General features: G+C 42.1%; 1 protein-coding gene across 1 annotated transcript in view; it reads right to left on the reverse strand.

Moving 5' to 3' along the window:
• Positions 1-26,930, reverse strand: part of LOC127445110 (receptor tyrosine-protein kinase erbB-4-like) — a 333,014-nt gene that overhangs the window by 118,143 nt on the left and 187,941 nt on the right. The window contains exon 2 of the mRNA XM_051704909.1: positions 19,470-19,621. Within this exon, the coding sequence (XP_051560869.1) occupies positions 19,470-19,621 (152 nt within the window). The remainder of the gene's footprint in view (positions 1-19,469; positions 19,622-26,930) is intronic.

Genomic DNA, 26,930 nt, shown 5'->3' on the forward strand with positions numbered 1-26,930 from the left:
GGCTACCCAAAATGTTTTGACCCAAGTACAAACAATTTAAAGTCAATGCTACCAAATACTAACAAAGTGTATGTTAACTTCTGACCCACTGGGAATGTGATGAAAGTAATAAAAGCTGAAATAAATCATTATCTCTACAATTATTCTGACATTTCACATTCGTAAAATAAAGTAGTGATCCTAACTGACCTAAGACAGGGAATGTTTTCTATGATTAAATGTCAGGTATTGTGAAAAACTGGTGTATGTATGTAAACATGTAGGTGTATGTAAACTTCTGACTTCAACTGTGTATATATATCAACTCAGCAAAAAAAGAAATGTCCCTTTTTCAGGACACTGTATTTTAAAGATAATTTTGCAAAAATGCAAATGACTTTACAGATCTTTATTGTAAAGGGTTTAAACAGTGTTTTCCATGCTTGTTCAATGAACCATAAACAATTAATGAACATGCACCTGCGGAACAGTTGTTAAGACACTAACAGCTTACAGACGGTAGGCAATTAAGGTCACAGTTATAAAAACTTAGGACACTAAAGAGACCTTTCTACTGACTCTGAAAAATACCAAAAGAAAGATGCCCAGGATCCCTGCTCATCTGAGTGAACGTGCCTTAGGCATGCTGCACGGAGGCATGAGGACTGCAGATGTGGCCAGGGCAATAAATTGCAATGTCCATACTGTGAGATGCCTAAGGCAGCGCTACAGGGAGACAGGAAGGACAGCTGATTGTCCTCGCAGTGGCAGACCATGTGTAACAACACCTGCACAGCATCGGTACATCCGAATATCACACCTGCGGGACAGGTACAGGATGGCAACAACAACAGCCTGAGTTACACCAGGAACGCACAATCCCTCCATCAGTGCTCAGACTGTCTGCAATAAGCTGAGAGAGGCTGGATTGAGGGCTTGTAGGCCTGTTGTAAGGCAGGTCCTTACCAGACATCACCGGTAACAATGTCATCTATGGGCACAAACCCACCTTCGCTGGACCAGACAGGATTGGCAAAAAGTGCTCTTCAAAAGTGTTTTCTCTCACCAGGGATGATGGTCGGACTAGCATTTATCGTCGAAGGAATGCGTGTTACACCGAGGCCTGTACTCTGAAGCGGGATTGATTTGGAGGTGGAGGGTCCGTCATGATCTGGGGTGGTGTGTCACAGCATTATCGGACTGAGCTTGTTGTCATTGCAGGCAATCTCAACGCTGTGCATTACAGGGAAGATGTCCTCTTCCCTCATGTGGTACCCTTCCTGCAGGCTCATCCTGACATGACAATGCCACCAGCCCTACTGCTCGTTCCTGCAAGACAGGAATGTCAGTGTTCTGCCATGGCCAGAAAAGAGCCCGGATCTCAATCCCATTGAGCAAGTCTGGGACCTTTATTGGATTAGAGGGTGAGGGCTAGGGCCATTCTCCCCAGAAATGTCCAGGAACTTGCAAGTGCCTTGGTGGAAGAGTTGGGTAACATCTCACAGCAAGAACTGGCAAATCTGGTGCAGTCCATGAGAAGGAGATGCACTGCAATACTTAATGCAGCTGGTGGCCACACCAGATAGTTTGATACACCTTTGTTCAGGGACACATTATTCCATTTTTTTTAGTCACATGTCTGTGAAACTTGTTCAGTTTATGTTCAGTTTATGTCTTGGTTGTTGAATCTTTTTATGTTCATACAAATATTTACACATGTTAAGTTTTCTGGAAATAAAAGCTTGTTTGCTGAGTTAATATATATATATATATATATATATATATATATATATATATATATATATATATATATTAACACTGTATATATACTGTATATATTATAAATTATAATTATATTATATTATTCTGAATATATAATTGTAAATCTGAATATATTGTCATAATTCCTGAATAAATAGTTTTAAATATGAATATATATAGTTATAAATCTCAATATAAATCCTGAACATATATTAATTATATAAAAAGAAATAATAAAAAAAAAAAATGACAACATAATAAAATACATCCACATTGGGATTTTAGTTTGGAGGATGGACTTCACAAACATTAGACTAAATTAAGTCAGTTTTGAACTAGGCGAAAAAAAGGTGGGGGAAAAATGTGCTTAAGAAAATAAGCATTTATGCATATTTGGATTTAGTTTCAAAACCATTTGCATTAGATACTGAAACATTTTAGCCCTTGTGACAACTTCCCTGTGTGACAACAACTTGACCAAACGGGAAGTTGCCACGTTGCTACCGAATTTTCCAGTACGCATTGGCCCTATCATGCCAAATTACTGACAAGCAGCATCTCCCATAAGACATTGTTGCATTGGTTCAAGAGTGTTTATATTCTCCTGTGGTGCGACCGGAAGCGCATTGTGTCAGCTGTAAGAAAGAAATGAGTTATCGTCCCATGCTAAAAACCAGGAAGAAATCATGTACTTATAATGAGTGATGACCGTAATTCGGAGGTTTCGGTGTAAAGTTAATAAAATATGCATTCATCTTCACTGTAATACTGCCTGTACAGCTGAAAACAACTTGCTTTACAAATTGCTTTGGTGCCCCTCTGTGGGCATTTCACCCGGAAACTGGAGCTCACACATGCCCATATGTATCACAACACCTGTCGGTTTGGCCTTTCAGGGCTGCTTCAGATACCGTTAAGCACAGACCAAGTTTAGCTCAAGAAAAGTCAACCTACTCTTTCCGAATTCACTGTGAGATCAGTCTGGTCACAACTAGCCCCAGTCTCCCATGTATAAAAATGTATTTCATCTTACCATCAAAATGTCTCTTGGTCACCTTTATACCTATTTAATATTATTGTAAATGCCTGGGGTTTTGTAACACTCCTTCAACATACATAAAAAAGCCTCTCATCCCAAACCAATGTCACACTGTAATGACACAATAGGTGAAAATCTCCCATCTTGTGAAAAACGTCCTGATTCCATATAATTTGAAATCAAATTGCAGTAATGAACAAATTAGTCACAAAAATCAAACATTCCCAAAGGTATTTTTTTCTTCACATTTTACGTCTGTATTTCTCCTGAAGGCATCATTAGAAATTTACATTTGTTTGTACATTTTGCAAAGTTAGTCAAGGATATTTAATGTTGTAGGGGAAACAAACCCTGTCACAAAATCCGAGTTTATTTATTCATCTTTATCCTAATCACACTGGCATTTCAATGTAGCCTGCAAACAATCCTGCCAGTATGAGTCACTCTCACTGCATGAGCACCTGGAAATGCACTGAACTCGGTTATACAAGTGTCTGTACATTAGCCTGCCAGGCACAAATTGAACAAGCCAATGTTATTCAGTGTTTTTTAAGTCAAGTTAAAATGGGCTGACAATTCTGTTAATTTAAAGGGGCCATATTCTGCACGTTTTGTATTTTATTTTATGTTTTTATTTATAATTTTAGTCAAGGTTTCCTGCACCATAAACAATCACATTTTTCCATTACATTTCTTTTGAAACAACCTATTTTGTGCACATTTATGCCGTTATATGTTGTCCATCCACTGAATCAACAAACCACCTGAAAACACCTTAAACAAAATATTTGTCATTATGCAACATAAAAAAATAAAATAAAATAAAATACAAAATGTTTACTTTTGCTTGCAATTTAAATATTAGAAATCTAGGAAGATGTTATAGGAAATCCCCTGATACTAAACGAGTTTTGGGTCAATCGCATAAAACCTATCAAGAACATGTTCAAGTCAAATTTCACCCCTAAAATCAGAAGAAAGGAATATGAAATTTGAATTTTCTTAAAGAATTGTGACATTATTTTAGTGACAGTACAGAGCAAAACAATGAATAAAGAAATTAATGAATAAATAAATAAAATAATAATGATAATGATAATGATAATGATAATGATAATGATAATGATAATAATAATAATAATAATAATTCTCAATCTCATTACTGAAAAAAGAATGTATCATTTAAATTGTAAAGCATTTATATGGTAATATTTGTTTCACTCCCTTTATGCTGATTTAAAAAAAAATAAAAAAAATAGTGTATTAGACAAAAAAAAAAAAAAAAAAAAATGCATTACTGTCTTACAATTAGAATCTTATGATATATACCATTGAGAATTACAATAAAAAAGTGAATTACCACATAAATAAATAAATAAATAAATACATTAAAAAAATATATTGTAAAACTTATTTTTGCATTGTGGTATTAAGATGAAAATGATGAAATAGGGAAAAAAATATTACAATGTAGAAAAAAATAAATCTTAATGGCCTTTTAAATAATTTTCTTTTTGCAAAATATAATGTCTTGGGCCAGCTGTGCTAACTCATTATCATCAACGTTAAGCAAATGTGGTATTGACTAAAACTGAGAGAGCAGCAATCATCCATTTTGCATTCCAGCCTTAGAGCAAACGATATAAATGTCAATGCTAAATGCAATCTATTTGCTCACTTTATGCAGCAGGTGACACAACAGCACATTTGCTTGATCAAAACCAGCTGTGACAGGGTAGATATTAAAAATCCATTGGGAAAAACAATTCAGTTGAACAACATTCAGTTGCTTACTATAATATCATGGAACACAGAAGGCAAAGGCTCTTTTGCTGTTTTCCCTTTGAGATGTCTATATGTAAATGACCCAGTCTCTCATTATGGAACTTTGTAGGTGTCAACATACAAAGTCTCATAAAAATGGGCACTTTAAAAGTTTTATAGTCAACATGACATTGTAATACGACAAGCCTTACTTACCCCTGATTGCACTGACCCCCCCCCCCAACACACACACACACTTTTTAAGTCACTGCCACACAAACAAAGACAAAAATGGTGTCAAAACACAAAGTCCCATAAAAAGTAAATAATAATACTACTAATAATAAAATAAAATAAAGTATTGCGTTTTCAACCCATATAGAATTAATATAATTAATGTATGTTTTCAATCATAATTCTGTCAAATTATACCAAAAGCTAGAAAAAAGTAGGTCTTAGAAAGCGTTTTCCGATATTTAAAACAACAACAACCAAAGTCATCCCACATAAAAGGTTTGTTCGTATTCACAGTGCTGTTATTTTTACAATACAATGCTATTCTACTGCTGTTTTCTGTAGTTTTGCAAAACAATTATTTTTCAGTCTTCTACTATTGAACACAAACATATTGGCATTTGTTTAAAGCCTTCAAGTTAAAAAAAAAAAAAAAAAGTCTCTTTTTCCCCCTAAAAAACATAACTCAGAGAAATAGACTTAAGTGTTTGCAGATGTTCTGCCAAGAAACGAAAGATTGAAGTACATTTGAAAGGTTGCTTCAGTCAATTATAAATGTACAATTGATGTGATATAAATTGGTGCCTTAAACGGTCAGCATTACCTCTTGTGATGCAGGGAAAGATGGAGCCTTATTCAGATAAATTGTGATCGTTCAATTATAATTCGCTTTTATAGTCATACCTTTTAATATAATGGTAATCATGGGAATTCCTGGTGCCTGTAATTGCTCTGTGGAAATTATTTCACCTCTGAGACCTTGTCACAGCGCTGTGCCGGATCTAATGAGAAACTGCGGCGCCAGGAATGGGAAACAACAGTGGCTTTCTAAAATAGGACAGAAGTTATTACTAACTGCTGATACGTGATCAGTTTTGCCCTTTACTTTCAGTAAGGTAAAGATTAAGTGCAATCATATCCAAGACCAGCAGTAACACCCAGTGAGCCTGAATAAAATTAATGCCTTTATTTTATTTCTACATTAGCTAATGCTAATGCCACTGCATCTATCTTGCTAGGACTCTAGTTCTCTTCCAAATACTGTACGTTTATACTTCTCATCCACACTAGAACTGCATTTTCCTTCACCAAAAACAGAGACTTACAAAAACGCTCTCTATTGATGAATACTTAGGGAAACAGTGATGTTAGGAAACTGAAAATGGGCGTTTCAAATGATTAGTGTGGACGTGGCATTGATTTTGCTACTTTTCTGCCTCTCATCAACACTAAAATGGCATTTTTCTCCACCAATAACAGAGACGTGTGAAAATACACTGCATACTTTAGGAAAATATGATGTTAGAAAATGAAAACTGATTTTACACATGAAAACGGATTAGTGTGGACGTGGTGACTCATCCCGCACCAAGCACATACTGCTAAGCTAACGACCCGGTAATAAAAGACACACACAAATAAAAAGGTGATAGTGTGGGTCTTTTCTATATACAATATAAATAAAACATAGTTATATTTAAAATTGACATTTTATTGCTTTATCTGTGAAGGGTACATACAATGCTTCCCAACATTAAGGCCAAAATGAGGTTTCTCATTAGGCAGCATAGTTTTGCTCCCTACTTTTTGTAACTTCCTGTGCACTGAGAGTGAGATACCTAATAATTATGTCTAACTAGGCAGCTCACTAGAGTTTGGAACAGAGCAATGTGTAGCCACTTCACCAAGTATGAACTCTACTATCACAGAACAAGCTGTTGACTGCAGTTGCCACCAGCATTTCAAACATCCCTTCACCTTAGCCATACTCCCATCTGTTTACCCACTAATAAGGACACAACTCACACCACTGCAGGTCACTGGACACATAACTCTCCATCATGCATTGTGGTTCATCGTAACCCTATATTTGGCCTGTGCATTATCACAAACTGAGAGTTTAACAAGCCTTGGCGGTGTTCAAATATTTGCTATAGGATATACATCCTCACAATGATACATCCTGTATATTTCCCAGTATTGTGCCTACTGTAATATTTTTTCCCTGCTTTTAAACCACTTTAGGTAAAAAAAATAAATAAATAAAAAAAAATATCATGAAAGTGATAATAATTTACTAGGAAATCCTAGGCTTGGTAGCAATAAAAAAGGTCCACCCATAGGGCCCTTGTCCTTTCTTTCTTTTGAACCTAACTCCCAAAGAATTACATTTATAGCAAAACTTTTGTTGAGACTGCACTTCACTGCTAGTGCAACTTTCAAACCTAAAGCAGATTTAACTGAGCACAAAGGCAATGCAAAACTGTCTGCTATTTACTATTCCCTCACTTGAATATTATGAAAATATAATAAATCTATTGTGTCTCCTAAACACAGCTCTGGGATTCTAAAGTCTTCCTTGCATCAAGCAAAAAGGCTCAAACTACACAATGGCTTCAAGCTAACTTCGCATGCCTCAATTAAAGTTTTGAAAGATGTCTTTATTATGGAAAAATAACTTTTCCAGAGAGATAGATTTCACACACACACAAAAAAAAAAAAAAAAGATTGATAATAAAGATTGATAGTGAACAGAACAATCACCTCTCATATAGGTGCTTTGATTAATGACTGATGTATCAATCCTGCCTACAATTTGTACAGCAAAAACATTTGATTTCATGGGAATTTAACTTAGGGAAAAGTGTTGAACCATATAAGAAAAAGGAGAAAAGAACACGTTGAAGTCAACATGCGGCATTCACAAATCTATTGTAAAGTGGGAATTGATTTTATCCTTCGGGAATTGACAGGATTGCAAAAAAAATAAATAAAATAAATCGCTGTTAGCGGAAGGTGGTTGGGGTAGGGAGTAAAAATAAGAGGGCTTGGTGACATCAGTCAAAAAGAAAAGTTGTTTTGTAAACGGAACAAGTTATTACATTTTGATAAAACATTACAAACATAACAAACATTACATTTTTTTTTTTCCCTTTGGAATAATGAACAATGATAAATCAATAAGACCAGGAATGCCTGTTAAGAAAGTGAAGAGTGTCTATTTATTTCATGTTTACTTTGCTTCATTCAAATTTCATTACACATTTTCCTTCTTGAAACCTTTGAAATTGGATACTAAACAACATCTAATTATACTTCATGAGTTCACTGGTTCATATAGTCCTGGAGCGCATTAAGGTAAACGGATTTGGCTTGATGTTCACAATGCAAGGGCTCAAGCATGGGACTCAGCTAGAGCTCTGAGATCCCCCCGAACTTTCTGACTAAAGCAAGAAATAGAAAGACATCTTTTAAATAATAACTGTAGGCTTAATAAAAATATAAAGGTGAGATGGGGAGGTGGAAGGATGCCAGAAGTATAGTCACCGTTATGAGGGAACCTGCTTATATATCCTTGGGAAATTATTGTCAGACCTAGATGATCGTCCGATTATCCGATTATTATACACAACAGCTTCACTGTAAACACTAATGTTGTCATTACTGAAAAAAGTTGTCTTACTTAAACATTACTTGAAATTTCAGGTCTTAATTAAAAATAATTACTCAAATATAAATATATACAAAGATATATTTAAAAAAGTTCCTGGAACTTTGTCTTTTTTTTTTTTTTTTTTTTTTTAAATCATAGACTTAAAATTTCAGGTTAATAACTCAAACTCAGTTCATTTACTTCAAATTAAAAATATTTTGTTTATACAACAACATTTAAATAGCAAATCTGAGTTAAGTCTACTTGCATCTAGTTACCTTAATTTAAATAGTAAAGTTTATTCTATATGAAAACCAAGTTAAGTGAACTTAATTGCACAAGTTTTGGAGACACCATTACTCAGTTCAATTGAGGGAAAGACTTAATTCAGTAGAGTCAACTTATTAGTGTTCAGTTGCTGACAAATTATGACAAATTGTCTTTCTTTAAGTGACTACTAGGAAAAACCTATACAAATAAAATAGTATGAATAACAAATAACTAAATTCAACATTCTATCCACATACACAAGTGCTCCTCATTTATATTTTACCCTGCATTGCAATTATCAGTAAATCTAATTACATTTCATATTTCAACAGCTTTGGGCACTGATTATACAAACTGCAAAGACTTTGATCCACTCTGTGAAACTAAAATCAAATTAATTCCTATTCTCAAGCCACTCTTTAACAAAAAAATAAAAATTAAAAAATAAATAAATAAATCCTTTTGTTGCAAGGGCAAAACTTGAAGAAAAAAAACTTGAAAAAAAAAAAACAAAAAAAACGGTGTGGGAGAATATTTCAAGAGGAGAGCTACTTTGATTTAAAAACAGATTGAACATTATCAAAGAGCTGGATATTTTAAAATATTAGAGAGTTCATACAGAGTCCTGAATAGATGTTACCATGATCACTAGTAAGGCTAACGTGCATAAACCTCTATAACATTATACGTAAAAACACATTTTTCTGTCACATCTAAAGAATTGAAATTCATGTCAATGATGAACAGTTACAAGCAGATTGTAGTCCATGTTTTAACATATTTGACCATTCAAGTTACACTACACAAAACCAACAGTTAGCCTATCAAATATTTTAGAGCAGAGAAAAACTAGAATAAATGTTTATTCATAGAAATGTCCATGACCTTTCTATGACTTCTAAGATTTTTTTGCAATTTGAATTTTTTTTTTTTTTTTTTTTTTTTTTTGGGGCCTAGAATAATCTTTAATAAACTCCCTTATATTTCCAGGTCTTCCATGACCGTGGGAACTCTAAATGTGTGTGTGTGTGTGTGTGTGTGTGTGTGTGTGTGTGTGTGTGTGTGTTTGGGGGTGAAAGTGAGAGGTGGTTGCACATAATAATAATAATACTCTCTCGACAGTCTCATCCTCCACTCTACAGCCCTGAAACCACTTCACTCTATACAATGACCACAGAGACTCCAATGAATGACCCTTGTTAGAAAATATGAGCCAGATAGAACAACTGAAGCATTAATTCACTGGAGTGGGGCTCCCTTGTGCTGCAAATCCAGCTTGGTCTGCAAAAACAACACAGCAGATCAACATCTACCCACAAAGTGTGAATGCTTTAAAAATGTTACATACTTTAGCAACAAACAAAGATATTTTGTTGTGATTATTTGTTTTATTTGTTCTGTATTAGCTGTACGCCGAGGGGTAAATTCTCTAAACAGTTGCACCACTTTTGTGCATAGTATTTTTGTGCAAAAACCTATTCACTAACCAGCAGCATCCTGTTTAAGCAGGCACAATCACAGGCACAAGCGATGCAATGCTATTTAAATTTTGATTCTTTTCAGTGCATACAAATCTAATTTGCTTTGTATAGATTGCTCTTTATTCAAAACTCTGTGAAAAAAAAAAAAAAAAAAAATGCTTTTTATATGGAATTGTTCACCCAAAAAATTATAATTCTCTCATCATTTACACACTCTTTTGCCACCTCAAACTCATATGACATTCTTTCTTATACGGAACACAAAAAATATATAGTTTTATAGAGATATGAGGTGTTTCTGTAAATACAATGCAAGTCAATGAGTTCCAAAACATTCTAGCACCAAAAAAACAAAACAAACAAAAACAAAAAACAAAAGGCATCATAAAATGTAATCCAGATGACTCGAGTAGATTAATCCATATCTTCTGAAGCGATTCGATCAGTTTTTGGGTGAGAAACAGACCAAATGTAACACCTTTTTCTCTGTAAGTCTTGCCTTAATCTAACTGTCAGTGAAGTAAAAATGCAATCTTATAGGATAGCAACATGTCAACTTAATGTGAGACCATGCTGCATCAAATGATGATCAATTGATGAAGAAGAGCATTATAAACTGACATATCTCCAGATGTGCATGCAATTGAGCACATTTTCAGTATTTTAAAGAGGAGATTTACCTGTCTGACTCAAAATAGGTGGAGACACTCAGGACTGACCCACAAGTTCAGGAAGTGCGCCATGCAAACTGTGTTTAGCATGGATTTTGAGCACTGCAAAAATATTTCTTGAGAGGCAAAATGACAACGGATATTAAGTCTTGTTCCCCTTCTGTCACTCACTTGACGTTGTGTGCCATGGGTCTCCTGCAGGTGCACCAAGCCAAGGCACTTAAAGAACTGCACAAGGGTAGTTCTGTCCCGGGATTAATGCAGGAGCTGCGCTCGGCAACCGACCTCGCCCTCCGGGTGGCGAAGGTCATGGCACGGTCTCTCGGGCAGGTGATGTCCACCTTGGAGGTCCAGGAACGTCACCTTTGGCTCAACCTGGTTGAGTCGAGAGAGACTGACAAGGTTCGATTCCTTGACGCCCCCATCTCCCAGGCTGGCCTATTCGACGACACCATTGGTGACTTTGCCCGGCAGTTTTCGATGGTAAGGAAGCAGACGGAGGCCATACAACATATCCTGCCCCGGCGCGGCTGAGGCCCCGCACCTCGTCTGCTCGTCGCCATGGGTGTCCCTCTGCGGAGGTAACACCAGCTCCACCGCAGCCAGCCCCAGTGGGCTGGCCCCAGCGTGGAGCCGCCCGCAGGAAACAGACGCCACCCGAGGAAGGCTTCGAAGCACCCCTGAGACGGGCAGCCCAGGATGTCGGGAACTCACCCTTCAGGAGCTGGTAAAGAGACCACTCCTTCTCCCGATGGAGGGTTGGGTGGAGAGTCCTTATTTTCCTTTTCTTTTGATTTTGCCGTATGCCCAACGGGCTGTGGTACCCACTTTGTCAAGAAAAGAGCAGTTCCCTCACTTCCTGGGCCTCACAGTCGCCGTCATTATCACGACCGCTGGACACCGTTTCTCTCTGGCAGGTTTGGTGCCCTGGAGGCGAGACTTCTGCCCCCTCGCGCCCAGCTGTGGCACAAGTCTGACCCCAATGTGATGGTCTCCAAGGGTCACGAGGACGCACTTCTTCCTCCCCACATCCCAGGCTGTTCCGGGGGTAGTCACAAGGAGCCAGGTAAGTGCTTTGATGTCCTTAGACTCGGCACGGCCACAAGTGGCACCTCAGGTTCTGCCCCATTGTGAGGCCCCGCCTGCCGGTACATCCGACACGGTTGTTCCCTTGGTCCCCCTCGCATGGAGCTTGGGGGCGTGGCTCGCGCTCCCCAACCCGTCGTGTTGGCTGATCTGGACTGTCCGACTCGGCTATGCGATTCAGTTCACCAGGTGTCCGCCCAGGTTCAACGGCATCCGCTTCACTGTGGTGAAAGCCGAGAACGCCGCTGCCTTGTGCGCAGAGATAGCCTCCCTCCTATGGAAGGATGTGATCAAGCCTGTTCCTCCAGCCGATATGAAGAAGGGGTTTTACAGCCCCTACTTCATCGTACCCAAAAAAGGCAGTGGGTTGCGGCCAATCTTGGACCTGCAAGTTCTGAACTGGGCTTTGCACAGACTCCCATTCAAGATGCTGATGCAGAAACGCATTCTAGTGAGTGTCTGGCATCAAGATTGGTTCGTGGCGGTAGACCTGAAGGACGCGTACTTCCATGTCAAGGTTTTACCTCGACACAGACCCTTCCTGTGGTTTGCATTCGAGGGCCGGGCATACCAGTACAAGGTCCTCCCCTTCGGTCTGTCCCTGTCACCTCGTGCCTTCATGAAGGTCGCAGAGGCAGCCCTTGCCCCGCTAAGGGAAGTGAGCATCCGCATTTTCAACTGTCTTGACGACTGACTGACCTAGCTCACTCGCGGGACTTGTTGTGTGCACACAGGGACCTGGTGCTCATGCACCTCAGCCGGCTGGGGCTTCGGGTCAACTGGGAAAAGAGCAATCTCTCCCCGGTTCAGAGAATCTCTTTTCTCGGTATGGAGTTAGACTCGGTCTCAATGATGGCGCACCTCACAAACGAGCGCGCACAGTCAGTGCTGAACTGTCTGAGTACGTTCAGACAGAAAATGTTGGTCCCACTGAAATCTTTTCAGAGGCTCCTGGGGCATATGGCATCCTCAGCGGCGGTCACGCCACTCGGGTTGATGCATATGAGACCACTTCAGCACTGGCTCCAGACTCGAGTCGCGAGATGGGCATGGCACCATGGTGCACACCGTGTGCTCATCACGCAGGTCTGTCGCCGTCTGTTCAGTCCTTGGTCCTAGCGTTCCTATGGGCAGGAGTTCCCATAGGGCACATCGTGGTTACGACGGATGCCTCCAAGCATGGCTGGGGTGCCGTGTGCAATGGGCACACAGCCGCCGGCCCTTGGACTGGTCCACGACTGTGTTGGCACATCAACTGCCTTGAGTTGCTGGCAGTATTGCTCACCCTGCAGAGGCTTTTGCCATTGATCCCGGGCAAGCATGTGTTGGTCCGGACGGACAACACAGCGATGGTTGCGTACATAAACCGCCAAGGCGGTCTACACTCTCGTTGAATGTCGCAACTCGCCCGCCGTCTCCTCCTCTGGAGTCAACAGCAGCCCAAGTCGCTGTGAGCCACTCATATCCTGGACAACCTCAACAGCACAGTGGACGTGCTGTTGTGGCAGGTCATGCTCAGGGGAGTGTGGAGACTCCACCCTCAGGTGGTCCAACTGATCTGGAGTCAATTCGGTCAAGCGCAGGTGGACCTGTTCGCTTCTCGGGAATCCTCCCACTGCCTGCTCTGGTATTCTCTGACCGAGGCTCCCCTCGGCACAGATGCGTTGGCACACAGCTGGCCTCTGGGGCAGCACAAGTATGCATTTCCCCCATTGAGCCTACTTGCACAGACATTGTGCAAGGTCAGGGAGGACAAGGAGCAGGTCATCCTAGTGGCACCTTATTGGCCCACTAGGACTTGGTTCTCGAACCTCACGCTCCTCGCGACAGCCCCCCCTGGTGAATTTCCCTGAGGAAGGACCTTCTTCTCAGGGACGGGGCACCATCTGGCACCCGTGACCAGACCTCTGTAATCTCCATGTCTGGCCCTTGGACAGGACACGGAAGACTTAATTGTCCTACCACCGGCAGTGGTAGACACAATCACTCAGGCCAGGGCACTCTCGACGAGGCGCCTGTATGACCTGAAGTGGCATCTGTTCGCTAAGTGGTTTCTTCCCAACGCAAAGACCCCCAGAGATGTGCAGTCGGATCAGTGCTTTCCTTTCTGCAGGAGAGGATGGAGAGGCGGCTGTCCCCCTCCACCTTGAAGGTGTATGTAGATGCTATATCGGCACATCACGATGCAGTTGATGGTAAGTATTTGGGGAAGCAGGACTTGATCGTCAGGTTCCTGAGAGGCGTGAGGAGGTTAAACCCCCCAGACCGCGCCTCGTTCCCTCGTGGGACCTCTCTGTGGTCCTTCGGGGTCTACAGAGAGCTCCATTTGAGCCTCTAGAGTCAGTAGAGTTAAAGGTGCTCTCTTTGAAGACTGCCCTCCTGACGGCGCTCACCTCCATCAAGAGGGTAGGGGACCTGCAGGCATTCTCTATCAGCGAACTGTGCCTGGAGTTTGGCCTGGGTGACTCTCACATGATCCTGAGACCCCGACCGGGCTATGTGCCCAAGGTTCTCACAACCCTGTTCAGGGATCAGGTGGTGAACCTGCAAGCACTGCCCCAGGAGGAGGCAGACCCAGCCTTGGCATTGCTGTGTCCGGTGTGTGCTTTGTGCATCTACTTGGATAGCACGCAGAGCTTTAGAAGCTCCGAGCAGCTCTTTGTCTGTTTTGGGGGACAGCGAAAGTGCTGTCTCCAAGCAAAGGATCACCAACTGGGTCATTGATGCCATCGCTATGGCATATCACGCCCAGGATGTGCCCCCCCCGTGGGGCTGCGCACCCACTCTACCAGGGGTGTAGCGGCCTTCTGGGCTCTGACCAGCGGTGCCTCTCTACCAGACATTTGTAGAGCAGCGGGCTGGGCAACACCTAACACCTTTGCGAGGTTCTACAACCTCCGGGTTGAGCCGGTTTCATCTTGTGTGTTGTCAGGTTCAAACAGGTAAGTCTCGGGACAGCTGGCCAGGTGTACCGCTTGTGCATAGCGCCTATCCCCTCCCTTGAGGTGAAGACGTGCACTCTTTCTCCCAGTAGTGTTCACAAAAGTGTGGACCCTGGATGTCCTTACTCCTTAGCCCTATGGATGGTGAGTTTTTGGAGAAACACGCCGACCGCCCAGTATGTGTGCTAATTAGGCCCTGTACTGGGGTAGGTGCTCCACATGCACTGGTTACCCCACTGGTAACCCCATGTGATGTATTTTCCACAAAGTGGTTTACCCGTTGGTAAACCGCATCTTCCTTGGGCAGGCGCCCCTCTGCCCTGGGGTACCGTGTCTGTAGAAACTCCTCCCCCCTTGGGTTGGACCTGCCATGGGACCCTTCCACATGACATGCTTCCGACTAGACTCGGTAAGACCATGTGACGTATTTCCACTTGAAAGCCCCCCCCTCTCTGGGTGGGGTGTGGTCTCTGTGGTGTCCTCCTCTTTGGAGGAACACCCCCCAACATGGACCTTATATGGCCCCCAGCTGAATGATTTCATTCCTTTTGGGGAGAAAAAAAAGAGAAAAGGCCACGGTCGTCATTTTTTTGTGCAGTCAACTTGTCCCTGAGGTGCAGGGGACCGTTTGATGCCCACAAGAGCATTGGAGGAGGTTACGTGACAGCCGGGTGCGCTGGCTACGAGGCACACAGAGGTCTGCCCGTCTCGCCCCGCTAGTCCACATAACACAGTTCAGTAGTCGTGGCATTTTGTATAGGGACCCCTAGTGTCACTTCATCGACACAATGCCGAGTGAGTGACAGAGGGGAATGTATCAGTTACTGTCGTAACCTCCGTTCCCTGATGGAGGGAACGAGACATTGTGTCCCTCCTGCCACAACACCGAACTACCCGCTGAATGGGCCGGGACCTTGTCTCGGCTCCTCAGTGCAAAACCTGAATGAGTGGTTGCATTCCAGCTCCTATTATACCCATATGTCTGGGGGAGTGGCATGCAAATTCCACTCGCCAATTCTCATTGGCTTTTTCTCAAAGATCAGAGATGTCAGGGTTCCCAGGAGCAACCCCTAGTGTCACTTCATCGACACAACGTCTCGTTCCCTCCATTAGGGAACAGAGGTTACGACAGTAACCGAGACGTTTTTTAGAGAATTGAAAAAAAAAATTAGTTTTGTGCTTAAAGAAACTATTAGCCAATGGTGTAAGAAAATTATTAGGACAAATGTTTTCGAGTGCACTAAACTGTGGTTCAACTTTCGATCCTCTTACTTTCTATCTCTATCTTTGTATTAGTTTAACCTTCTTTTTCTTTAGAAAGTAATGAGTTTCAGTTAGAAAAACAGTTCATTCAAAGATGCATTGCTCTTTGCAGACCTTAGTGCTGCCAAAGACATTATGTCTCTGTCTGCATCTTTCAACACTATAGACTTCCAGTGTGAAGATGGGGAAGATCTTACATCGTTATCTAAAAGCAGAAGCTGTCTCCATCATGCTGAGGTAATAGATGTTAAGATACAAAATATCATTATTTGAAATTCTAAAGAAGTGTGTCAGATTAAAGCTTAATAAATTACACTTTATTACATGACTCTCTGGAATATTTGATTGTGATTGGTCACTCGTGGCATTCTGCAATCGAATATTTTTAAATAATGACAGGTAAACTGTTTAATTGACAGTTGTACCATGCAACCAATTATCCTACATAGCTGGGCTAATTTCATGTCTCTCGTATCACTCCGTAGTCTCTTTTTTTCTTGTAAGAAAATATATATTTAAACTCAAACTAGATTGTAAAGTTTGTGGACAAACTTTAGTTTGAAAGTTTATAGATAGATAGATAGATAGATAGATAGATATATTAGCACTGGTAACTGCCTAGCAATCAAATGAGCTCACCCTAGCAACCAAGTAGAAAAACACATCTATCTATCTATCTGTCTGTCTGTCTGTCCGTCTGTCTATAGACTTTCATACTAGGCTTTTTCAAGCCAATCTAAAGTTTGTCCACAAACTTTTCAATCTAGTTATTATTATTATTATTATTATTATTATTATTATTATTAGTGGTGCTTGCCACCCAAGCAACCAGCCCTATTGACTTCCATTAAAAATGGCTGAGAATGATATATTTGGATCAGAACGTCCTAGAGACATGAGAGTTGACTTCCAAGTATCCATTTAGAAACTACTTAGCCATGCCCTAGCAACCATTTACAGCACCCTAGTTTGGCTGTTTGGCTAGTTTGACTCAGTCTAGCATGGAGCTTGTTGAGTATCACCCTGGTAACTGCCTAGCAACAAGATGGGATTACCCTAGCAACCAAGTTACAAAACACATATCTTTGCACCAAAACATGGTAGACACTTCCGGTTTGGCTTATTTGACTCAGGCTGGCAAGGAGCCTGTTAAGTATCACCCTGGTAACTGCCTAGCAACCAAATGAGCTCACCCTAGCAACCAAGTAACAAAACACATATCTCTGCACCAGAACATGGTAGACACTTCCGTGTTGGCTTATTTGACTCAGGCTGGCAAGGAACCTTTTGCGTATCACCCTGGTAACTGCCTAGCAACCATATAGGGTTACCCTAGCAACAAGTAACAAAATACATATCTCTGCACCAGAACATCTTAGACACTACTGGATTGGCACATTTGATTCAGGTTGGCAAGAAGCCTTTTGAGTATCACCATGGTAACTGCCTAGCAACCAGAAGGTGTTACCCTAGCAACCAAATAACAAAACACATATCTCTGCACCAGAACATCATAGACTCTTCCGGATTGGCTCATTTGACTCAGGATAGCAAGGAGCCTTGTTAGTATCACCCTGGAAACTGCCTAGCAACCAAAAGGGATCACTCCAGCAACCAAGTAGTATATCTATCTATCTATCTATCTATCTATCTATCTATCTATCTGTCCATCTATCTAGCTATCTTAAACTTTCAGACCAGGCTTTTTGAAGCCAAGCTAAAGTTTGTCCACAAACTTTTTTATCTAGTTACATTTGAAATAATAAAAAGAAAAGAAAAGCAGACTTGAGCCCTTACTCTCTGCAAATCCCAAAATTACCCTTATGGCTAAGATCAGTATGTGAAAAGCTAGTTTAAAAAATCTTAATGTGGCTGTGCTATTGAGTTATTGCTGGTTACCAGTATACAGTATATTTTGGGTCTTCTCATGCTTGGTTTGACTGGTTAAGCGGCATGGCTACACTGGCCAGGCTGGTCTACTTGTAACAAATTCAGCATATCATTCAGCATTTGATTTCAAACTATACATCATCTTCATCTTCACCTCATGGAAATGTCATGATTGCAGAGAGAAGCTCTTCATTGGGTGCGCTTTCTGCTTGGTGAGTATAGCCCCAGAGCAATACACCCGCCTCAGAGACTACAGCTAACTACCTCTCTGCGTTTCTATCCTCAGTCATTTCCTCCAGCAGTGAGGTTAGGATCTGGCCCACATGCTGAGAGACAGAAGCATACAATCTTTAGAACATCTAGAACGTTGGATCTATGGGGATGCTGATACACACAATGTGATGCAGTAGAGAGTCAGGATATAAACAAGAACAGAGTGAAAAAGAGAGAGGAGAATGATGGAGCCATACAGAATGATTATTGATGGTGTCATAATATCCTGTACTGTATTACTATACGGCTCCCTGAAATACTTCTGTCTGGTTGGTCAATTGCGTCAAATATTTTTATATAATGAATACTGCTCATCTACTGCACAAATGACCAGTTATTTAACTACTGATAGAAATGTGAACCAGTTTCAGGTTTCCATTAGCCTAATGAGCTATTACACAAACCAGTGAAAATTGCTCTGGCTTTGTGTGTTTTGAATTCATAAGAGGTCAATGGACTTTACTAGGATTTTAATTTGACACAACTATGAGGAACCGAAGTACAGTTTGTTCAATATATCGTAAAATATGTCGTACCTTGGTACTGATTGTTTAGCTGAAAAAAAAATTACAATAAAAAGAAATAAAAAAGAAATAAAAAGATGGTGAAACATATGAGGGGATAATTCTTATCAGAGAAAAACAACTTACATTTTGGTCTTTTTATCATTCAAAGTTATCATTTGGCTTTAGAAGACTTGAAAAGTAGCACACAAATTATTTAGTCTACGTTATATTGTACATTTATGTAGAGTACTGATGTATCAGCCAAACACTGGTATCGTAATAGCATTTATCTGCACTGTTGTATACTGGACAATTGCTTAAAAACAGACTTTGATCAGGGCCGATAATTTACTGTCAAAAGGTGGCAGTAAAGTTAATTATTTAACTTTATTTATTAAAGTTAAAAAGTTGTTTTTGAATATATATTTTTCCCCGAAGTTGTGTTATAGAGGTGTAATAAAGTTGTGCAATAAAGGTAGCATAAAAAAAGAAGAACCACCAAACATCTGTATCGTTATCAGCAGATGTTGTTCTAAATAACTGGATATTGGTATCTGCACACACATTTTGTATCTGTGCATTCTTACTTTTATGTCCTTTGTGGAGCTCAATAGCTCATGGTCACCATGTGCTTTTGTTATATGTAAAAGAGCAGTGTGAACATTTTTCAAAACTTCTTTTATTTTCCATAGAAGAAAGAAAGTCAAATGGGTTTAGAATGACACAAGGGCGAATACATTGAGATAATTGTCTATTTTAAGTGACCTAACCCTTTAAAACATGCCAAATTAAAAATTTATAAACTGTAATCCATCCCGATGCGAAGCTGAAATGAACATAGCTATAACATGTACCATTGAGTTCAATCTTAGCTCACCCTCAGGAAAGACAGGTTGCGGTTCCGTTCGATACTGGTGATCTCCAGATTACCCATGACCACCTCACAGTTCTCATAGAACTTGCGAAGAGTTCTGTACTGCTGGTCCAAATCAGACAGTGTACTGAGCTTGTTATCGGTGCCAGGACAAACTGTATAGGAGAGAGAAAAAAATAGGGAAAAAATGATGAAATGTGATTAAAGACCTTGTAATATATTTTCTTGAATACACTGCAAGCTTTGAACCTTTTATAAACAATTAGATCTATGAAGGCCAACAAAAATTAGGTGGGTGGAAGAGCAGTACTCCAAAAAAATCACTGGAAACATTCCACAGCTGCATTAGCTATACGAACACTGTAAACAGTGTCTTCAGGCCACAATCATAAATCTTTACTACATATGTGTGCTCTAGCATCACACATACTGTATTGTGTAACACACCCCCCCCCCCCAAAAAAAAAAAAAAAAAAAAAACATGGGTCATTACTTAAAGAAAGTAATTAGCCAAATTACTAAGCAAAGGTTGTGCTTTGTTTGACCTGCTTTTGCAACACTAAACATCTGCCATCCACAACAATGAGATAAGAGAGTCAGTTGCATCTTTTTCAATTATACAAAGATTGTGTGCCTGGCAACAGCTTTAACGCAAGCTTCTCTTTTCATTGTCGCCCAACCGAGCACTGTGGGCATTTTAATGAAGTATTACAATGAGTGATTGTTTAAAACTGATCCCCAGAGACTAATCCTAGCCTGGAATCTCAGGCTCCATTCGAGCAACCCAAAAAACAATTCTGGCTTTGTTTCAGGGTGGAGGGACCCATCCCCAAAGGGACCCCCAGTGAGGTTTTTTTTAATTTATTTTTTTATTCATAAATGGCAGTTAAGTTTGGTGAGTTGCAGACTAATCTGAGGTAAATTGTGAGGGTTCTCCATGCATATTGGTAAAATCATAGGGTAAAAATGGTTGTCTGCTGTTGATAATTGTGATTACTGGGACACTGATGGGTTTGGCTGAAGGAGATGTGAGGCCTATCAGCCACAGGAACAGACAGGCCCCTTTAACCCTGGCAGTGGTGGCAGACTTGACATGCAATTAAATACACCTATTTCCACCCATCAAACACCTTCCTAGGTCTGGGCTGAACAATCTGCTAGATCAGCTGATCCAAAGGTGCCAAGCAACATCAGAGTGTCAGAAAGTGTATGTCTAGTGATTCATGTGAGAATGTGTTAATGTGCACTTGTGTGAGACATATGGCCATTAGTGCCCTGGCAGGAAATACTCACTATGGCTGGGTTTCCCGATAACGTTGCAACTTAAGCTTAACGATCATCTCAACTAACGTCGCTTGTGATTTTACAATGTAGTAATGCCTGTTTCCCAAACCCAGACGTAGCTCGCTCGTTTTAAAGTAGAACTTAAGTACTTCGTAATGGGAGCTGTCCAGTCCAAAGGTGCCGATCACTTTGGCCAGTATGTCTAGGTGTTTGTCTGCTCAAAATGAAAAAAAAAAAGGTGGAAATACCGACAAACATGGAAGTTGTTTGTAACCTTGTCGAGGCGCCAAAACTTATTACCTATCTATTACAGAATTTAATTAAAGAAATAATTATGGCTTTAGTTAGACGGAGTTTCAGATGTATTGATGCTCAATCATAGAGATTAATGAAAGTGATGCAATAAATGCATGTAACGTGAATGTACAACCCCAATTCCGAAAAAGTTTGACAGTATGAAAAATGCTAAAAAAACAAAACAAAAGGAGTGATTTGTCAATTATATTCTTCTGAATGTGCGTGATCTCTGATCCCTCAGACATCACTGTCTTAAAAAACATCATTCATCTGTAATGGATATCATGAACATGGGCTTGGGATTACTTTGGTCAACCTTTGTTAGTCAACACCATTCACGCTGCATCCACAGATGCATGTTAAGACTTTACTATGCAAAGCAGAAGCTCTAAATCAACACTGTCCAGAAGTGCTGCCAGATTCTCTGGGCTTGGTCTCATCTTAGATGGAAAGTAGAACAGTGGAACTGTGTTTTTTCATCTGATGAATCCACATTTCAAATAGTTTTTGAAAAACACAGCTGTTGTGTTCTCCGGGCCAAAGAGGAAAAGGACCATCCAAGCTGATATCAGCTTCAGGTCCAAAAGCCAGTGTCTCTATGGGCCAGGGGTGTCAGTACCCATGGCATGGGTAACTCGCACATCTGTGAGGGCACCATTAATGCAGACAGATACAGTATGTACAAATTTTGGAGTAGCATATACTGCCATCCAGCACGGTCTTTTCCAGGGACATCCTAGAATTTTCCGCAGGACACCTTCAAACCACATACTGTCCGAATAAGCAGAGAGTGCGGGTGCTAGATTGGCCTTCCTGCAGTCCTGACCATCTCCAGCTGAGAATGTGTGGTGCATTATGAAGCTCACAATACGGCAACGAAGACCCTTTACAATTGTGTAGCTGAAGACCTGCATAATGGATGAATGGGAGAAAACTCCACTTTTTAAACTTAACAAACTTGTGTTTTTTTTTAGTTGTGTATTAAGCATTTAGTGCCTAAATGCTTAATAAGTGTTATTAGAAGAAATGGTGATGTTTCACAGTGGTAAACACTTGACTGTCCCAACTTTTTTGGAGTGTATTGCAATCATCTGATTTGAAATTACTGTACATTAAAAACAAACAAACAATGAAATTCACAAGGTAAAACATCAGATAATGTTTAGTTGTAATGCTTTCAATATAGCAAAGGGTGAATATAATATACAAATCACTCCTTTTTGTTTTTATTAGTATTTTTCATACTGTCCCAACTTTTTTGGAATTGGGGCTCTACTTGAATGATAAGGGGATCTCACGTAGCCTACATTTTTTGGCTGGAAACTGAACAAATGCACACAGAACAGGATTAAAATGATGGGCATCAGTATTGAACTACACAAAGACCTGTCTAAATATTAATATATCATCTGGTTAGAACTCAAAGTACTGTGTACTTGCAGCCTTACTGCCGTTATGCATCATGCAATTTGTTACTGCCTTGTAAAAAGACTACAGGTGAGTCGATTTGAACCAGCCATTGGAGGAAGAAAGAAATGGAGGAGGATGAAGAGAGAGAAGGAATCTCTCATTGCACACTCTTGCTCTAATCTCCTCTGTTAAACATATTTTAATTATTTATTGAGGCATATTTATTTAAGTTTTAAACTGCGAGATCACATTAATCACATACTGAATGTCTTCTTAAATAATCTGTTTAATAAGAACATGTCGTCTTTCTATTGCCATTACAATTATGCTTATCAATGAAAGCTAATATATGTTATACTGTATTATGTGTCTTGTAAATTTAAACCTATCATGTCACATGTGCAGACTGCAGAGACTGCCTATTGATTTCAATGTGATTTTTTTCAACACTTTTTATCCTTACAGTACTTCGTTACTGTACTTAAGAACAGTTTTTCAATGTTTGTACTTTATTTGAGTATAAATATTTCTTTGGACTTTTACTTTTACATCACTACATTTTGAAGAGAAAATTGATTATTTTACCCTGAAAAATTTCTCCAGACCCTTTTGGTACTTTTGCGACTGAACACTGCAAAAAAATAACAAGCTGTACATGCAAAAATGCATGCAGATCGGAAATAGTGATGTCTGATTCGTGAAAGAATCATATGAGTCAAATCTTTTAAATTTGATTCATTTGAAACAATCAAAAAGATTAAAAAATCATTCTGAATGATAAGTTTTGCAAATCACAATTCTGAATCAACATCACAAGCGAAGCGTGCACCAGATAATGTGTGTTCCGTTGTCTGTCTGCACTGGGGAAGACAAGAAACTGCTCATATAAGTTTAAATTCGTTTTTGGACTAAATAATTTGATACGTTTGATAAACATTATAAAGCTGTGAAAAATTATGAAAGCTGTGAAATAATGCTAAAGTTATGTGCTATCAGTCTTCCGCCTTTCCAGAACCTGTTCATATAAAAGTCAATCAAACACATTTACCTTTTACATTTAACCAAGGTGCAATGCGTATGAATAATTACCGTGCTCATGAAAATGTCAAACAATATTTATTTTATAAACTAGTTGCCAGGGTGTTCTGTGTGGTTGCTGGGTAGTTGCTTACTGGCCCAAATGAAAAGAACCCAGTCTCTATAATGTTCACTAAATATGACTCCTTCAATGTTAGATTATTTTTAATTTTTTTTATTATATGTCTAATCCACATATGTTAAACACATAGTAAATTTAAACATCCTGGTTACTTGCGTAACCTCCATTCCCTGATGGAGGGAACGAGACCTTGTGTCGATGTAGTGACACTAGGGGTCACTCTTGGGAGTGAACACCTCTGATCTTTGATAAAAGGCCAGTGAAAATTGGCGAGCAGAATTGCCAACAACTCGAGGCAGTTGATGTTCCAATACAGTCGCAGGCCCGTCCACAGACCGGCGGCTGCGTGCCCGTTGCAAACAGACCCCCAGCCCATCTTGGAGGCATCCGTTGTGACCACGACGTGCCTGGAGACCAGTTCTAGGGGAACACCTGCCCGGAGAAACGAGAGGTTGGTCCAAGGGTCGAAAAGACAGTGACAGACCGGCGTGATGAGCACGCGATGTGTCCCATGGTGCCATGCCCATCTCGGGACTCGAGTCTGAAGCCAGTGCTGAAGCGGTCTCATATGCATCAACCCGAGCGGGGTGGCTACCGCCAAGGATGCCATATGCCCCAGGAGCCTCTGAAAAAGTTTCAGTGGAACCATTGTTTTCTGTTTGAACGCCTTCAAACAGGCCAGCACCGAATGGGTGCGCTTGTTCGTAAGGCACGCTGTCAAAGAGAGTCCAGCTCCAAACCGAGAAAAAAGATGCTCTGAACCGGGAGGAGCTTGCTCTTTTCCCAGTTGACCCGAAGCCCTAGTCGGCTGAGGTGTGAGAGCACCAAGTCCCTGTGTGCGCACAACATGTCTCGAGAGTGAGCTAGGATTAGCCAGTCGTCGAGATAGTTGAGAATGCGAATGCCCACCTCCCTTAACGGGGCAAGGGCTGCCTCTGCAACCTTCATGAAGATGCTAGGAGACAGGGACAGGCTGAAAGGGAGGACTTTGTACTGATACACCTGACCCTCGAATGAAAACCGCAGGAAGGGTCTGTGTCGAGGAAGGATCGAGACGTGGAAGTATACGTCCTTCAGGTCTACCGCCACAAACCAATCTTGATGCCGTACGCTCGCCAGAATGCGTTTTTGCGTCAGCATCTTGAACGGGAGTCTGTGTAAGGCCCGGTTCAGTACTCGCAGGTCCAAGATTGGCCGCAACCCACTGCCTTTTTTCGGTACGATGAAGTAGGGGCTGTAAAACCCTTGGATGGAGGAACAGGTTCTATCGCGCCCTTCCGTAGGAGGGTAGCGATCTCCGCGCGTAAGATAGCAGCGTTTTCGTCCTTGACAAAGGTCAAGTGAATACCACTGAACCTGGGCGGGCGCCTGGTGAACTGAATCACGTAGCCAAGTCGGACGGTCCGGATCAGCCATCGCGACGGATTGGAAAGCGCAAGCCACACATCCAAGTTCCGTGCAAGGGGGACCAAAGGGACAACGTCGTCGGACGGCAGGTAGGGCCTGGCGGCGGGGCGGAGCTCGAGGTGCCACACCACGTCATGGCCGTGCTGAGTCTAGGGACATCGAAGCACTTACTTGACTCCTTGTGACCACCCCCGGAACAGCCTGGGACGGAGGAGGAAGAGGCCTGTCCTCGTAACCCGTGGAGACTGCCACATCGGAGGCGGCTGTGTACCACAGCTGGGCGCTTAGGGGCCGAAAGACCACTGCTGGAGCGCCAATCCTGCAAGGAAAAACCCGTGGGCGGTAGTCGTGATGATGACTGTGCACACCGGATATGTGACCCAGGGAGGAAGGAAAACCGCTCTTTTGCTGAACTGTTGGATACCGCAGCCACTTGGGCATGCAGCGAAATCAAACAAAAAGGCAACAAAGTATTTTCCACCCGGCCCTCCACCAGGGGATGGAGTGGTCTTCTTACCAGCTCCAGGTGAGTGGATTTCTTCATCTCTGAGTCACCCGTCTCAGGGGCACTTTGACGACCTCCGTGGGTTCTTAGCAGCCAACTGTGAGACAGGTGGTGTCTGCTTCCTGTGGCTCCACGCCGGGGACGGGCCGAAGGGGCGGGCTGCGGTGGAGCCGGTGCAGTCACCGCAGGGGGACGCCCTTGGCGATGAGCAGATGGGGTGCGTGATCTTGAGCAGCGCTGGGGCAGAATGTGCCAGATAACCTCCGTCTGCTGCTTCACCGCTGAGAACTGCTGGGCAAAGTCCTCGACGGTGTCGCTGAATAGGCCAGCCTGGGAAATGGGGGCAGCAAGAAACCGTGTCTTGTCGGCCTCACCCATCTCGACCAGGTTGAGCCAAGGTGGCGCTCCTGGACCACTAATGTGGCCATCGTCCTCCCGAGAGACCGCGCCATGACCTTTGTCGCTCGAAGAGCGAGGTCGGTCGCCGAGCGCAGTTCCTGCATCAAATCTGGGGCGGAACTACCCTCGTGCAGTTCTTTCAATGCCTTGGTTTGGTGGACCTGCAGGAGAGCCATGGCGTGCATGGCAGAGGCGGCTTGTCCAGCAGCGCTGTAGGCTTTAGCTGTCAGGGACAATGTGAACCTACAGGGCTTGGATGGGAGCTTAGGGTGTCCGTGCCAGGTGGCGGCGCTCTGCGGGCATAGGTGCACCGCGAGAGCCTTATCCACCGGGGCAATCGCCGTATAGCCCCTGGCCACCCCGCCATCGAGGGTAGTGAGAGCGGGGGAACTGCAGAATCGGGGCCGGACAGTAAAAGGTGCCTCCCATGATTTCGTCAGCTCCTCGTGCACTTCCGGGAAGAAAGGCACTGTAGCGAGGCGTGGCTGCTTTGAGCGGTGCCACGAGCCCAGGAACCAATCATCAAGCCGCGAGGGTTTAGGGGAGAGTGGAGGGTTCCACTCTAACCCGATGCTCGTGGCCGCCCGGGAAAGCATGTCCATCATTTCGGCATCAGCCTGTGACTGGGCAATCGTCCCCGAGTGGGGGAGCCCAGCTGAGGCTTCTGCGTCCGACTGGACAAGCCCCCTCTCCGATGCTGCGCTCGAGAGCTCATCATCTTAGCGGGCTCCGAACAAGAAGCCAGACTCACCATGAGACGAGCCAGCAGACTCATCCGGAAGCCTGACCGGGGCAGACGAGCGTGCTGGGGAACGGGAGGTATGCGGGGGGATACCCAGTGGAGGCGATCCCATTGGGTCCCCAAATCGCCCCCAGTGCTTGCCGTGCTGGCCTCATACACGTAGGTAGAAGGATCGAGGCAGGGAGCCGCTGGGGTGTTTTGCTTTCTTACGAAAGCAAGCCGCGACCGCAACATTGTCATGGTCATTTTCTCGCAATGAGA

This window comes from Myxocyprinus asiaticus, chromosome 8 (assembly GCF_019703515.2).
Source record: "Myxocyprinus asiaticus isolate MX2 ecotype Aquarium Trade chromosome 8, UBuf_Myxa_2, whole genome shotgun sequence".
Classification (NCBI taxonomy): Eukaryota; Metazoa; Chordata; class Actinopteri; order Cypriniformes; family Catostomidae; genus Myxocyprinus; species Myxocyprinus asiaticus.